This window comes from Pelophylax lessonae (assembly GCF_965119305.1).
Source record: "Pelophylax lessonae genome assembly, chromosome: 6".
NCBI lineage: Eukaryota > Metazoa > Chordata > Amphibia > Anura > Ranidae > Pelophylax > Pelophylax lessonae.
Genome location: NC_138773.1, coordinates 310,814,048 through 310,830,753, shown reverse-complemented (window position 1 = coordinate 310,830,753; position 16,706 = coordinate 310,814,048). Strand labels below are relative to the sequence as shown.

Genomic DNA, 16,706 nt, shown 5'->3' with positions numbered 1-16,706 from the left:
AGAAGGCAGAAGGTGCGGCATGTGTGGACAGAACACAAGAGCTGCCTAACTTTTCATGTTAACAGGCAAGCGATTGGTTGCTAGGACCACCCGGCATCCTAGCAACAAATACACTGGCTTGTTAAAGTATCACTAAACCCAGATTATAAAAAAAAATATCAATAAATGGTGAATTACATGTTGTTCATACTCAGTCACTATGGGATTCCTTTTCTGTATTCTGCAAAAAACCTGGTTGATCCTGCTGCTCTCTATCTCTCCCACCTGTCCATGTCCCCAATTCAGCTAGGGATTTTGCAGCTGTGGTGGCAATTGTGTATTTGCTAAAAGTGTTTAGTGAGTTTTGCATTTCCCTTCTATCACATCTGAGCAGCCCATGTGACTGTAGAGTCACACATATGGGAGTATACACACTGGTAAATGACAGCCCACTCCCTCCCTCCTCCATGTCCACTAACAACTAAACACAATGGGGGCGGGATATTACATGTAAATAATGGAGGCTTCACCTCCTCCTTGTTCTAAGACATAAGAGAAATCCACCCACACCAGGTTTTTGCTAAAAAATAATAAAGCTTTTATTTCAAATATATATTTATAAGACAATTTAAAACTTTTTTTTTATATTAATTATTTATTTTTAAAACTCTGTATTCCAAATATTGTTTTTTTATTTATTTTTTTATTTTGAACATGTGACCAGCAGCAGAGGACTTGAAGCTCTTCCTGCCACTGTTTCCCTTCAGACAGCTGGGAGAGAGCTGGGTCATGTGACAGCTGCATATTGATAAGGAAAAATGTGCTTCTTTTTTAACTAAATAATGACCATCGTCCACATACAGAAATAGAAGGGACAATTTCAATTAAACAGTGCGTGTTTGGTATCACTTTAACTTGGGGAAGCCCCCCTTCTCCGATCCAGAGATCCCGTGCCTTTTGCCTTCTACCTGCTATAAAGATGAAAGCAGTGGTCCCGGGAGAAGGAAGATATCACTCGGAAGAGGACAGTCAGGCTACTAATTGGCGGAACTGCAATCCTGGTAGGACTGACTTTTGGTCTGGGTTCGTACCGCGGTCAGCCATTTAGTAATGCCTATTCTAGAGCCGCCTTCCTCATCCTTTTTAGTACAGAAGAACCTTTTAAATAAATTTCTAATCTTAGGGAACCCCCTGCTAATAATGGCTGCATCCACAGCACATGCCACATTAGAGTGAAGAGAAATCTAAAATATAGGATAAAATAAAAAATAAAATGGGGAAAAAAAAAAACATAGTCTGGAATGTGACGTATTCGCGTCTTTACCTCCCTGGCCTGTTCTATATGACAACATTTTCTTAAGAATTATTGGTGAAATAAATCTAATAGTATTCATGTTTAGGTCATGTTAAGCAGTGCCCCTTACATTGGTGGTCCATAAATTGTTCCTTACTTTGGTGATTAGTGTAGGAAGGTTACCTTAGATTGGTGATTAGTGGAGAAGGACCCCTTCACGTTGGTGGTCAGTGGAAAAAATGCTCCTTACATTGGTGATTAGTGGGAAGAATGCTCCTTCATTAGTGGCCAGTGAGAGTAATGTCCCTTACATTGATAGTGGGAAGAATGTCCCTTACATTGAAGGTCAGTAGGAAGAATGCTTCTTCATTGGAGGTCAGTGAAGAATGCTACTTCATTGGTGGTCTTTGAGAAGAATGCGCCTTATATTGGTGGTCAGTGGGAAGAATGACCCTTACATTGGAGGTCAATGAGAAGAATGTTCCTTACATTGGTGGTCAGCGAGAAGAATGTTCCTTACATTGGTTGTCAGTGAGAAGAATGTTCCTTACATTGGTGGTCAGTGGGAAGAATGTTCCTTACATTGGTGGTCAGTGAGAAGAATGTTCCTTACATTGGTGGTCAGTGGGAAGAATGTCCCTTACATTGATGGTCAGTGGGAAGAATGCTTCTTCATTGGAAGTCAGTGAAGAATGCTAATTCATTGGTGGTCATTGAAAAGAATGCTCCTTATATTGGTGGTTAATGGGAAGAATGTTCCTTACATTGGTGGTCAGTGGGAAGAATGCTCCTTACATTGGTGGTCAGTGGGAAGAATGTTCCTTACATTGGTGGTCAGTGGTAAAAATACTCCCCTGGCAGATAGCTAAAAAGTTAACTGGTGTTCATGGTTACATATCTGAAAGCCAAAGTTGTTCACTGCTCATAAATCCCTAGCAAGCTCCCAAGGATCTCAGGGGTTCCACATAACCCTGGTTGAGTAAAGGGCCGTACACACTTGATGAAAATCGGACGAAATATCCTCCGATTTTTCTCTATCTTCTCAGTGTTCATTACCGTTTTTAGTTGACAGTGCATAAATGTTCACGAAATTTCTCGTCCGATTTTTCTTTTTTTTGGGACATTTGTTCCTAGACTTCCGGGTTGTCAGCAACTTCAGATCATGCGCGGTCTTTCGTATCCGATTTTTCACGGACGTACTGCATACACATTAACCTTCCAAGCGGTATTCCCGAGTGTGACTCGGGGTAAGATTTTAGTGCCAAAAGCGGTAACCCCGAGTCACACTCGGGGTAGCGCTAAGGAGATCGCTGGATGCTGAAAGAGGTTTTACTTACCTTTTCTCCGGGATCCAGCGAAGACTGCGAGCGGTATGCGGCGGCGGAGTTCTCTCCCGATCGTCTGCGAGCCCCGGCTTCCGTATCCGGCGACGTGACGTCCGCCGGGGGGTGGAACCGGCGGCAAATTCAAATGTAAAATGCACCAAACACACTGATACCATTCAAAATAAAATAAAATCACATTATATATATATATATATATATATATATATATATATATATATATATATATATATATATAATTTTATATATATATACACACACACACACACACACACACACATTATGTATATATATATATATATATATATACACACGTGTATATATATGTATATATATATATATATATACACATAATTCTTGTGAATGAGCAGCCCAAACCAACTGTATACATTATATATATATAATAAATGTATACAGTTGGTTTGGACTGCTCATTCACAAGAATTACATGCAAAATAATGGTACCGCTTTCAGCACCTAAAATCCAAAAGAATCATACCGCCAGGGAGGTTAAACGAAAATTGGTCATCTGGGGACGGATGAAAAAAATTTTGGTGTTTGTCCCTCCGTTTTTTTTCGTTGAAAATGTCGGCATCGGCTGCTGAAAGTTGTGTACACACTAGCCGAAAATCGGACGATTTCACATCAGGCGGGAATTTTCGGCAGATTTTCTACTAGTGTGTACCCCACTTAAGACTGTTCCAGTGAATTGATAGATTGGATTTCAGTCCCTCTTAGGTACAATCTAAATGTATGGCGGGCACTCAGCAGTGCACAGACCACAAAAAAATAACCAATATCTGATCATTCATTGAATAATAACCGTCTATTTTACTATCTTCAAGCACTGTTGCTCTATTTTCCCTTTTACTCCACTATTGCTATCCTATGCCATATATATTTTTAATGATAGGGTAGTGCCATGGGGGCGCCATCACAGGGTGTGTACCTGCCCCACCCTGGAATCTGTCCGCATGACAACTCTGTGGGCAGGGGCAACGTTCCAGGATCATACTTCTAGGGAGGATCCCCCTTGTTTTGTTGCCAGTGGAACATTCTCTTTGATTACTTACATGTTTAGTGTCAGAGTCCTCCATTTCCCAACACAGGGAGGGGCAATCCCATGACAAAACTAAATATATAAGCTTTTTTTTTTAAAAACTTGGAAACTTGTTAAAGAAATAATTGAACATTGCTGGAAAAAACTGTAAACCGACTCTCAGGATTATTTATTTTTTCACTTTGGCCTCTTCTATGCACATCGCCGAGGCAGATAATAGCGTGAAAGCGAGCTTCCAATGTTCCGGGGGGAACCAACAAGGATTTCATTATCACCAACGTAACAGAAAAAGCCTTTCATTTCTCTTCACATGTTGGAGTTAACCGCGCTTTTTGTTGTGCCAACGGCTTCGCCAAAATATCTCGGGATGAAAACACTGATTTTCATGTCAGTCTTGCGTTCGCTGTTTACATTACAAATAAAAGGAATTTATTATTTTCCTTATTTCTCTAAAGGGGTGTTTGTAGGAAGAGGATTATTTGGGGAAATAAGGACTTTGAGTCATTTGTAATTCCAATTGCTCTTTTGTCCTCTTCACATGCGTCATTGAAGGGCGAGTTTGTTGTAGAAACAAGGCTTTTTGGCAAAGCGGAGATGATTGACGGTTTTTTTATTTATTTTTAACCACTTGTCAATTAGTGACGCACTGGTACGTCGCTAGAATTCGAGCAGCTGCAGGCAGCATCCCGATATTGTTTTTTTCGGCAGTTGGCTTTCAATCCTAGTGGCTCTGTAGCCGCTGGATTGCTTTTAAAACCCCCGCCCCCCCCCCCTGGCCACCTTCTGCAGCTTTCCCATCCCACTAAGGAACCCGAAAGTGCATCTGGTGGTTCTGTCAGCTAACCATAGAGCTGAGTGGAGACTGGAATGGCCCAAATCCTTTCTGTGGTCTAAGAAACCCAAAGCAATGAGCATTTTATCACGTCCGGTTTCGCTGGATATGAAAAACCATAATTAGTTTGAAAAAAACATCTGCTCATATCGATCTTGGTATGATCCAAAGCTTTTAAGGGCAAAGGAGAGTTCTGGCGTGTTAAAGAGGAAGTCTTCATTTTTAATTGTACCTACAGGTAAGCCTATAATAAAGCTTGCCTGTAGGTACTGTGAATATCTCCTGAACTTGCACAGTTCTGGAGATATTCAGAGTGCATGCAGCCGATGACGTCATCGGCGCATGTGCTCTGAAGGTCCGGGCTTACCGTGCCGGACCTTCAGAGCCCATGGTATAAACGGCCAAATGACGTCATCGTGTCTACGGCCACTCACAGCGCCGGAGCTTGTAAACCCAGAAGAAACACCGGGGAAGATGTCAGCTGTCTCAGCGGTGTGCAGGCGCCGCTGGAGGACTTCGTTCTAAGGTAAGTATAGAAAACATAGATGAGCGAGTTTGGGATGGAGGAACTTGACTGGGCCACACAGAGTCCTGACCTCAACCTGATAGAACACCTTTGGGATGAATTAGAGAGGAGACTGCGAACCAGACCTTCTCGTCCAACATCAGTGCCTGACCTCACAAATGTGCTTCTGGAAGAATGGTCAGACATTCCCATAGACACACTCCTAAACCTTGTGGACGGCCTTCCCAGAAGAGTTGAAACTGTTAGAGCTGCAAAGGGTGGGCCAACCTAATATTGAACCCTACGGACTAAGACTGGGATGCCATTAAAGTTCATGTGTGAGTAAAGGCAGGCGTCCTTTTGACTATATATATATGTGTGTGTGTGTGTATATATAGTATCTTACAAAAGTGAGTACATTTTTGTAAAATTTTTATTCTATCTTTTCATGTGACAACACTGAAGAAATGACACTTTGCTACAATGTAAAGTAGTGAGTGTACAGCTTGTATAACAGTGTAAATTTGCTGTCCCCTCAAAATAACTCAACAGACAGCCATTAATGTCTAAACCACTGGCAACAAAAGTGAGTACACCCCTAAGTAAAAATGTGCAAATTGGGCCCAAAGTGTCAATATTTTGTGTGGCCACCATTATTTTCCAGCACTGCCTTAACCCTCTTGGGCATGGAGTTCACCAGAGCTTCACAGGTTACCACTGGAGTCCTCTTCCAATCCTCCATGATGACATCACAGAGCTGGTGGATGTTAGAGACCTTGCACTCCTCCACCTTATGTTTGAGGATGCCTCACAGATGCTCAATAGGGGTTTAGGTCTGGAGACATGCTTGGCCAGTCCATCACCTTTACCCTCAGCTTCTTTAGAAAGGCAGTGGTTGTCTTGGAGGTGTTTGGGGTCATTATCATGTTGGAATACTGCCCTGCGGTCCAATATCCGAAGGGAGGGGATCATGCTCTGCTTCAGTATGTCACAGTACATGTTGGCATTCATGGTTCCCTCAATGAACTGTAGCTTCCCAGTGCCGGCAGCACTCATGCAGCCTCAGACCATGACACTCCCACCACCATGCTTGACTGTAGGCAAGACACACTTGTCTTTGTTTTCCTTACCTGGTTGCCGCCACACACGCTTGACACCATCTGAACCAAATACTTTTATCTTGGTCTCATCAGACCACAGGACATGGTTCCAGTAATCCTTAGTCTGCTTGTCTTCAGCAAACTGTTTGCAGGCTTTCTTGTGCATCATCTTTAGAAGAGGCTTCCTTCTGGGATGACAGCCATGCAGACCAATTTGATGCAGTGTGCGGCGTATGGTCTGAGCACTGACAGGCCGACCCCCCCACCCCTTCAACCTCTGCAGCAATGCTGGCAGCACTCATACATCTATTTCCCAAAGACAACCTCTGGATATGACGCTGAGTACGTGCACTCAACTTCTTTGGTCGACCATGGCGAGGCCTGTTCTGAGTGGAACCTCTCCCGTTACACCCCTGTATGGTCTTGGCCACCGTGGTGCAGCTCAGTTTCAGGGTCTTGGCAATCTTCTTATAGCCTCGGCCATCTTTATGTAGAGCAACAATTCTTTTTTTTTTTTTCAGATCCTCAGAGAGTTCTTTGCCATGAGGTGCCATGTTGAACTTCCAGTGACCAGTATGAGAGAGTGAGAGCGATAACACCAAATTTAACACACCGGCTCCCCATTCACACCTGAGACCTTGTAACACTAACGAGTCACATGACACTGGGGAGGGAAAATGGCTAATTAGGCCCAGTTTGGACATTTTCACTTAGGGGTGTACTCACTTTTGTTGCCAGCGGTTAGACTTTAATGGCTGTGTGTTGAGTTATTTTGAGGGGACAGCAAATTTACACTGTTATACAAGCTGTACACTCACTACTTTACATTGTAGCAAAGTGTCATTTCTTCAGTGTTGTCACATGAAAAGATAGAATAAAATATTTACAAACATGTGAGGGGTGTACTCACTTTTGTGAGATACTGTGTGTGTTATATATATATATAATGTTTGGGGGTTCTAAGTAATTTTCTAGCAAAAAAAATATGATGATTTGTACATGGGTAAAGCCCGGTCTTTAAGGTAATATATCTTCAGAAGGGAAAAAAAAAGAAAGAATGTAACTTTTCAAAGATCAAACATTTTCATCCCTCGGTGATGGAATTTTCCAGCATATCTTCTAAAGTTATCCCTTTTAATGAGTTGGCCTGATGCCAAATAACACTGAAATACTTCCATTGGGGTCACACTTTCCTGGTGCGTTGCATTAATGCACGCATGTTTTTTTCACACATTTTATTAATCAAAACCCAAAAATGTAATATATTGCAGCTTACTGATCTTTAGATGTGAAGTCTGCATTAGTTTTCTTTTTTTTGTTTTTATTTTTTCTCCCTCTGTTTCCACCTGTGGATCTGGCCAGTAACACACCACCTGTATTAGAGCGCCCCCTCACTCTGGATGAAGGAGCACAGGGGGTACCTTTGCACAGCAGCATTGTCCGTTTAGGGGGGAGGGCAGTGTTAGATGGACTAGCAGATTTAGATACACTAACAGTTTGAAGCCCAACTCTAGTTCACACTTTATAATCAGTTACTTACAGCAAACAGTTTTGTTCCTTTTGAAACCTTTTTTTTTTTTTTTTTTTTTTTTTTTTAAAGCTGATCATTGTAAGCACTCCTGTCGGTGTTAAATGGTTTATCTCATCCCTGTAACTGATGCATTCTGCTGGAGATATGAAACAGACTTACTGACTGGATCACCAGGTGAAAATCCTACAAAGAACTAATGCAGCCAGGAACTGAAAGCACATGGCAAGCACATAATACATGCATTGTTATGCATTACTATCGTCTTTATATGGGTCTTAGGCTCCATTCAAATATGGGCGTCTCGGATAGTGGGCAGAACCGCGGCGATTTTGCCCGTGACCCCGAATCATTGTAAATCGTGGGACGCCCGTGCGTTTCCAGTGACTTGCAATGGCACCCCAAACACCACGCCAAATCGTGGTAAAACCGCGCAAACCGAATCGTGGGACGCATGTTGCCCAAAAGAGGTTTTTGTACCTTTTTTGGGTGACAGTCGTCCCGCGATCCGAGATGCCTTTATGTGATTGGAGCCTTAAGGCCTCACTCACGCTTGGGCTATAAGGAATCCTAGGCAGAATCGGTGTGATTCGGCAGAATTTGGGTGCCGTTCATCCTCAAGCCGCCCCCAAATGTGGTGTGATTTTGCCACAATTTTATGCAAAACGCATGTGTAAAATCGTGCCTGGCTCAGGGCAAAAAGTTGGCCCCTGAGCTTCTTTTGCATGACAAACGCCCATAGGGCAGCCCATTCAAGTGAATTGGATGCCCTATGCGTGACAAGGACCACTGATAAGACAGTATATAGCCATCTCTCCTGTACTGGGCCTGGGCCCCCCAGTTCAAAAGGGAGGCCCAGGCATCTGTCGAGCAGAAGTGCTGGCTGTACTGCCTTATTTCCGATAGCTGTTGCTACACCTTCAGTGCTACTGGCTTCTCCTCCTTTTTGTCCCCCCGGCTGCGCTGCAGGGGAATTGGTATTTGCGCCACAACGACCCTGCTATCTGGGCCCCCCTTCCCTCCAGTGCTGCCGGCCTCCGTCCTCTCCTGCCAGCTGCTGCTGCGGGCACATGGGGGGATTGTTTCAGGACGGGGAGTAGGGCGAGGTAAATATGCCCTATTTACTGGCCTCTTCCTTTCCTGAATGAACATAATGAGCGATCGGTACTGATCGTTCCTGTGTCCATTCATCACTGAAGCATAGTAAACTGTGTTTACTAGTCTTCAGTTTGTGAATGAACAGGAAGCCTCGGAGTGATTCCTATTCATTCAACTATAGCATAGCTGAGGCTAAAGAGAAAGGGACCGAGGAATCTCTATCCTCAGTCCTTTTCTCAGTCTCAAATATGAGACATCAGGGGTCTGCTTAGACCCCTGATATTTCCCCAAAGGCTGGGGCCCTGTCTGGTAGGCTTTACGGGACCCTATGATTTCTAACAGCTCTGTGTGCCACACATGGAAATGCATTTGAACTGCGCTTTTCAAATCACCAATATAGGTGGTATACAGAGCGCCCCCCAGAAATGCCATTTCCTGTCTGTCTGATTGGCTCACAGAGTTTTCACAGGACTCTGCGTTAAGATACAATTCCGAGTTTGAGCATCCCCTGCAACATGAATGTCATTTTTGGTAAATCGCATCTAAAGGCCACTTTCCTCATTAGAGCCCTGCAGATGCAGCAGCTGATTGATAATTATAAAATCACTCCCATACACATTCACTGGGTGCATGGACACAGAGAGCCTTTTCAACTCCCTGCTGTGATATACGGAGCACCTATCATGGAGTTGAGGAGGAGAGGGGGGGGGGAGGTGTCTGTAGTTCAAAAGGCGCAAGCAGCCTAGGGTGACAACGCTGCTCCTCCATAGATACAGTACAGTGAGGTAATGTTGTCACCCTGGAGGCTGGTTCACATAAGGAATTGCACAGCAATGTGCTGTGTGTTCCTGTGCGATTCACATGCAGTTCTGGGCCGTGTCATTTCATCCCAACCGGGTAAAATCGCACCGTAACACACAAACTAGTGCATGCACTACTTTTGGAAACGCGCTGCAACCGGATCGCATGGTACTTTTGTACCATGTGATCCAGTGCGGGCAAGCACGCTGCCTATGTGGCCTACAGTTGGGTTGTTTCCAAAACAATTGGGTTATGTATTGTTTTTTTGCATTAAATTTAAAAAAAAAAGTTAATTTTTTACCTTTTTTTCCCCCAAAAACTGCATTTGAAAAACCGCTGCCCAAATACCACGTAAAATAAAAAAAAAAATTGCAAAACCCACCATTTTATTCCCTAGGGTCTCTGCTAAAAAAAAAAAAAAAAAATGTATGTTTGGGGGGATATAAGTATTTTCTAGCAATACATACTAATCCTAAACAAAAAGCCTGGTCTTAAAGTGGGTAACGGCACCCAAAACACGATCCGATTTTGCCTTGCGACAGGATCGCGCAGCAATCGCGGATAACCGCGCCTTAAAAAAATTGCATGAAGCATGTCGCCTCGAAAAGGTGCAGGAGTTTCTGACAAACGCACCTAGGGCAGCCTATTCAAGTGAATGGACTGGCTCAATGCGACATACAAAATGGCAAGCGCGTCGCACAGACAAAATCACGCGCGGGAACGCACAGAAGTGTGAATGCAGCTTTAGGACTGGTGAGTTGCAATATGTTACATTGTTACATTTCCTTTCCTGGGTGAAGATACAATTCTAGGTTAGAGAATGGAAAAGTTTGTGACGACGCAGGCGGTTCATCATTTAGAGACTTCTGCGCTGTCAGCTTCCTCTCTTCTGAAAGCTCCCTTCTTTGGTAATTTGGCCTTTTCTCTCATCTGAAGATTAGTAGAAATGTCCTCAGAAGTATTACATCGATAATCTGCTGTATACGGGACCAAAAAAGGAGAAAACAGCAAATTCTTATCTAGTACTGGAGGCTGCTGGAACGATTGTGGCCCAAATACAGACTCTGCTAATATGGTCATTTCTGGAAGATCGGGGGCTTCGGAAACATGGAGGATATCAGCGTACTTGGGGGGGAAAATATCGATTTTTTTTTTTTTTGATTTTTTTTGTCCCATGACTGAGCAAGCTGAACTTTAATATGGAATTCACGCTTTAACCACTTGAACCCCGGAAGGTTTTACCCCCCCCCCCCTTCATGACCAGGACATTTTTTGTTATTTAGCACTGCGCTACTTTACCTGGTAATTGCGCAGTTATGCAACACTGTACCCCAATGAAATTTATATCCTTTTTTTTTCACACAAACAGAGCTTTATTTTGGTGGTATTTGATCACCTCTGGGTTTTTCATTATTTTTTTTATATAAACAAAACCAGACTGATTAATTAAAAAAAAAATAATAATAATGTTTTACGTTCTGTTATAAAAAATATTGAATAAAAAAAAAATGTTAAAAATATAATTTCTTCAAGCACAGGTCCACCCAATAAGTGGAACTTCCGCTTATATGTATTTAACATATATATATATATATATATATATATATATATATATATATATATATATATATAACATTTGGCACCTTTTGACAGGTATCCTTCCCCATTTCCGGGAGACAGCGCCGTGGCTCCCTCCCTCGGAAGTTTGGCCCCCCTCCTCCTTCCTCCACAGCCGGGCCAATTAGAAAGCGCAGCGCACTTCGCGCATGCGCAGTAGGGAGCCAGCTGTGAAGCCAAAAGGCTTTACTGCCATGTTCCCTTACCCTGAATGGCGGCGGCAGCACCCGAGACCCGATACAAAAATCTGTTTTGGATGCCGACATGGCGGGAACCCTGGGCAGGTAAGTTCTAATATTTAAAAAAAAATAAGTCAGCAGCTACAAATACTGTAGCTGCTGACTTTTAATTTTTTTTTCTTGAGGGGGCGGAACTCCTCTTTAAGGTCGTTCCACGAGCTTGCGCAAGTTTTAAAGCATGACGTGTTAGGGATTTATTTACTCGGCTTAACTTTATTTTTCACATTATATAAAAAAATTGGGCTAACTATGCGTTTTTTTTTTTTTTAAAATTCATTAAAGTTGATTTTTTTTAAAAATACATAAAATACTGCAACAACAGCCAGTTTATTCCCTGGGGCAGTGATGGTGAACCTTGGCACCCCAGATGTTTTGTAACTATGTTTCTCATGATGCTCAACTACATTGCAGAGTGCGTGAGCATCATGGGAAATGTAGTTCCAAAACATCTGGGGTGCCAAGGTTTGCCATCACTACCCCAGGGTCTCTGCTAAAAGAAAAAAAAATATATATATATATGTTTGGGGGTTCTAAGAATTTTTGAGCAAAAAATACTGATTTTAACTTGTAAGCAACAAATCTCTGAAAAAGGCTTGGTAGTTAAAGAAAAAAGCACCCTCACATAGTTGTCATGTCTCCTAGATCCTATGGGGATGGTGCCAGGATTTTAAACAAAGTGCAGAGTGCCAGAGGGGTGCTGAGTGCAGGATCACTCCATTACTGCAAGGTCCATAAAGACATGGATGAGCGAGTTTGGGGTGGAGGAACTTGACTGGCCTGCACAGAGTCCTGACCTCAACCCAATATAACACCTTTGGGATGAATTAGAGAGGAGACTGTGAGCCAGGCCTTCTCGTCCAACGTCAGTGCCTGACCTCACAAATGTGCTTCTGGAAGAATGGTCAAACATTCCCATAGACACACTCCTAAACCTTGTGGACAGCCTTCCCAGAAGAGGTGAAGCTGTTATAGCTGCAAAGGGTGGCCAACTCAATATTGAACCCTACGGACTAAGACTGGGATGCAATTAATGTTCATGTGCGTGTAAAGGCAGGCGTCCCAATACTTTTGGGAAGTATATGTGAAGGGTGTCAGAATTGGCCCAGTATTGGGGTAAACTCCCTTGTATTACCTATAGGTAAGCTTATGATAAGGGTTACCTACAGGTACAGTAAATATCTCCTAAACATGCACAGTTTAGGAGATATTTACTTTAGAGGCAGCCGGTGACAACACCGGCGCATGCGCTCTGAAGGGCTGGCATACCCATGCTGTTGTTTTGCCGAAACCCCAACTTGCCGAGAACTCCAACCACGTCACTTCCGGTGAGTGTACACCAGGAATAATTGGAGATTTGGACCACTTGGTGTTTTCACAGAACAAGCGGCAGCCTTTACACTCCAGTACACGCTATAATGAGTGGACATTTTTAGTCCACCCACTAGTAACCAATAACATGGCCGCCTCCAAGGTGGCGACAACTAGCGGGCGGACTAACAATGTCCACTCATTATAGCGTGTACAGAAGTGTATGGGCTGCCGGTGTTCTGTGAAAACACCAAGTGGTCAAAATCTCCAATTATTCCTGGTGTAGAGTCAACAGAAGTGAAGTGGTTGGAGTTCTTGGCAAGTTGGAGTTTTCGGCAGAACACCGTTCCTTCAGAGCTGTGCCATAAACAGGGATGCCCGCGTGCATGCAGAAGCGATGTCATTGCCGGCTCAGCCATTCATATCGCTGAAGCCCGCAAACCTGGAAGGAAGACCAGGTGAAGATGGAAGCGCCTTCAGCAGTGACAGTGCGCCGCTGGAGGGCTTCGTTTTCAGGTACGTTCGTCATCATTTTTACTAGCACATTATGACCTAAACTGCCCGGTACTGTTTTTTTTTTTTTTTGTTTATACTACCGCTTTAAAAACTCCTTTCAAAGCTTTCATATTGGTTTTGGACAGAAAAGGAAAAGGGTAGAGCCTCTGTCGGGTGCATATTGCATTTTGTGTCCCTTTAGTGGAGATATTCCTTTGTTTCCTGTTTTTCTAACACTGGTACAGGAAGTTAAGGGAATCCCTCCCAAAGTATATGCTAATGTATTTTATTTGATTCTATTCTACTCTATTTTATTCTATTCACGTGCTTTCTATTCTAGTCTGGTCTATTTTATTCTATTACATTCCAATCTATTTTATTCTTTTCTTTTCTATTCTATTCTATTCTATCCTATTTTATTCTATTCTATTCTGTTATTTCTAATCTATTCTTTTCTATTCCTATCATCTTATTGCGCTTTTATACTTCATTGCATTTATTGCAACACAGGCTGCAACGTCAACTTGAAAAATGTTGTAACTGTAAAACAGCAACAAAATGTTTGGACTGGAGTTCCCCTCTAAGGTGCACTCCATGTCCTTGCCACTCGCTGCCATCCTTGTAATATAATGTCTCTTTTATTTCAGCCATCCACCACTGAGAGTCCACAGAAGCATGTAGACACCACCGTGAGTATGACTCCATGTTATTAAAAAAAAAAAATGGACGGTTGACATGAATTCTGTTTATAAATTTTCTTTAGATCCTAATATAATATTCACTTTAAATCCACGACATACATTCCAGATCCATAAAAAAAAAAGAAGCCTGAGTAGAAAAGCCTGTCCTCTGCCAGTATTCTGTAGGACCCTCTGTCTGGAAGCAGTGGTCTCTCTGCAGAGGTCTGACACTCCCCTGCTGAGTCCAATCTATAGCTCTACAGTCAGCAACAGGGCTGCTGTTAGAGATCATGGGGCCCCATACAGCCTAGGTGACAGTGACCATGAACCAAGCCTAACCGGCGGCTTCATTGATGCAACCAGAATACCTGTGAGAATGAGCCCCTAACCGCTTGCCTACTGGACACTCATACCCCCTTCCTGCCCAGGACAACTTTCAGCTTTCAGCGCTGTCGGACTTTGAATGACAATTGCGGGGTCACAAATATAGCTTTACTTTTTGCTAAACAAACAAAAAAAGACCAAAAATTTTGGGAAAAAAAAACGTTTCATAGTTTGTTATAAAATTTAGCAAACCGGGTAATTTTTCTCCTTTAATGATGTGCGCTGATGGGCACTGGTAGATGACATTGTTAGGCAGCACTGATGGACACTGATGAGCACTAATAGGCAGCATTTATAGGCAGCACTGATGGGCACTGATAGGCGGTACTGATAGGTGGCACTGATAAGCACTGATAAACCTCTCTGATGGACACTGATAGGCGGCACTGATGAGCACTGTTAGACAGCTCTGATGGACACTGATGAGCACTGATAGGCGGCACTTATAGGCAGCACTTATAGGCAGCACTGATAGATAGCAGTGATAGCTGGCATTGATGGGCACTAATAGGCGGCACTGATAGGCAGTTCTGATGGGCACTGATGAGCACTGATGGGCACTGATAGATGGCATTGATGGGCACTGATAGGTGGCTGTTTATCGCACTGTGTTAGTGTGTCCATTCCTGTAACATATTCCAATGGTTAGGTGTGAACCAAGTCTTATAAAGTGATATTTAGGTCTGATTCACACTGGCTTCAGCTTGTATAAAAGCGGTGTAAACAGCAAGGCTTGAATATCCCATTCAGCTCCAGTTTGTAAATGTTGAACACTGATCCTAATGGGAGTGCTGCTTGCCACTTTAAGCAAGCTGCTAGTAGTCTTCAGTAGGCTTTCAACAAGCTTCAAGAAGTGCTGAAGCCTGCTAGCAGCTTGTTTAATGTGGCAGTCAGCACTCCCATTGGGATCTGTGTTCAGCATTTATAAACTAGAGCTTAATGGAACTTTATGTGCACAACAGAAAAAATTGTTTCTTTAAGACAGAGTTTACACTTATGTGAATTGGATTCGAGTTTCCCTGCACCCAATTTACATGACAGGAGAGTGTGCTCGGCTCGCAATGGAGCCGGTTCTCACATCTCTAGGACGGCCGTGGTCCGCATTTGGAAAGGATCCTGTGTTTTTGAAACGGGGAACAGGGACGCATCGGACCCCCTGCTGTGAGACGCAGCTAGTGTAAACCCAGCCTTAAACATTTAAGTTAATAATTTAGTTTTGATCATATTCGGTATGTTAGATGATTTGTTTTCAGAATTTATTTTGTTTATTCGGATTTGTTTCGTATATTCGATATTTTCAAATTAATTAGCATTATGGAAGACGGTATATTCATTCTATTCTATTCTATTCAATGTTATTCCATTCTAATCAATTCTATTATTCTAATGTATTTTATTATATTCTAATCTATTCTACTCTTTGCTATTCTAATTCTTTTCTAGTCTGATCCATTTTAATTCTATTCTATTCCAATCTATTCTATTATTTTCTATTCTATTCTATTCTACCCTATTTTATTCTATTCCATTCTATTCTGTTGTATTCTATTATTTCTAATCTATTCTTTTCTATTTTGTATCATCTTATTGTGCTTTTGTACTTTGGCCCCTTTCACACGGGCTTTCTGATCAGTTTTTCAGGCGGACCTGTTTGGATGCTCCATGCAGCCTTATGGAGCAGCGGATGTCAGCGGAGACATGTCCGCTGACACCCGCTGCTATCCGAACCGATCCGATCCTGTCCGTTCAATCGGGACGGATGGAAACCCTATTTTCCATCCGTTTGGAGGATCGGATGAAAACGGACAGGCAGTCCATTTTCATCCGATCTCCCCATAGAGGAGAGCGGGGCTCTGACAGCTCCGTCTCTGCACACAGAGTGGAGACAAAGCTGTCATTCGCCTGCTCAGCGGGGATCAGTGGATCGATCCCCACTGAGCAATCAGAGTCTGTTGGGCGCACCGAGGGGTCTTTATTGTATTTATGGCAATATGTTTCCATTTTAAATTCATTTTTTAATTTTTTCAAATTCGTTGTTTCGTTACGTTATAATTGATTTTGGATTCGTTGAAATTCGTTACTATTGTGATTCGGATATTTGTATACATCTGAATCTCCGAATAAAGAAAATTTAGATTTGTAATGAAAAGAATCGCACATTTCTATTACTTGAAAAGCTTCAACAAAGCTTGCTGCTCCCATTGCTCTTCTCCAAGCTGAAGTTTGGATGGAACCGGCTTTATTGATTTGTATTTAATTTTACACACAGTTTGAAGATGAGTTGCGCTTGATTATCATTCTCAATAATTCTGCGTGCGGACGTTGCGTGAAAATCTATCCAGGCAAAGCACAAGAACCTTGGATTGTTAGAAAAGATTGTAACGTGTGCAGTCAGCTCTGTAGACTTTCTAATCTCAGTGCCTGCAGATCCCAGTCTCTGATT

At 42.7% G+C, this 16,706-nt stretch overlaps 1 protein-coding gene across 6 annotated transcripts in view; it reads left to right on the top strand.

Annotated features, from left to right (window-relative positions):
- Positions 1-16,706, top strand: part of TNS1 (tensin 1) — an 805,414-nt gene that overhangs the window by 548,989 nt on the left and 239,719 nt on the right. For all 6 annotated transcript variants that reach the window (XM_082260250.1, XM_082260249.1, XM_082260247.1 and 3 more), the window contains one exon: positions 13,847-13,888. In XM_082260250.1, coding sequence (XP_082116376.1) covers positions 13,847-13,888 — 42 coding nt within the window. The remainder of the gene's footprint in view (positions 1-13,846; positions 13,889-16,706) is intronic.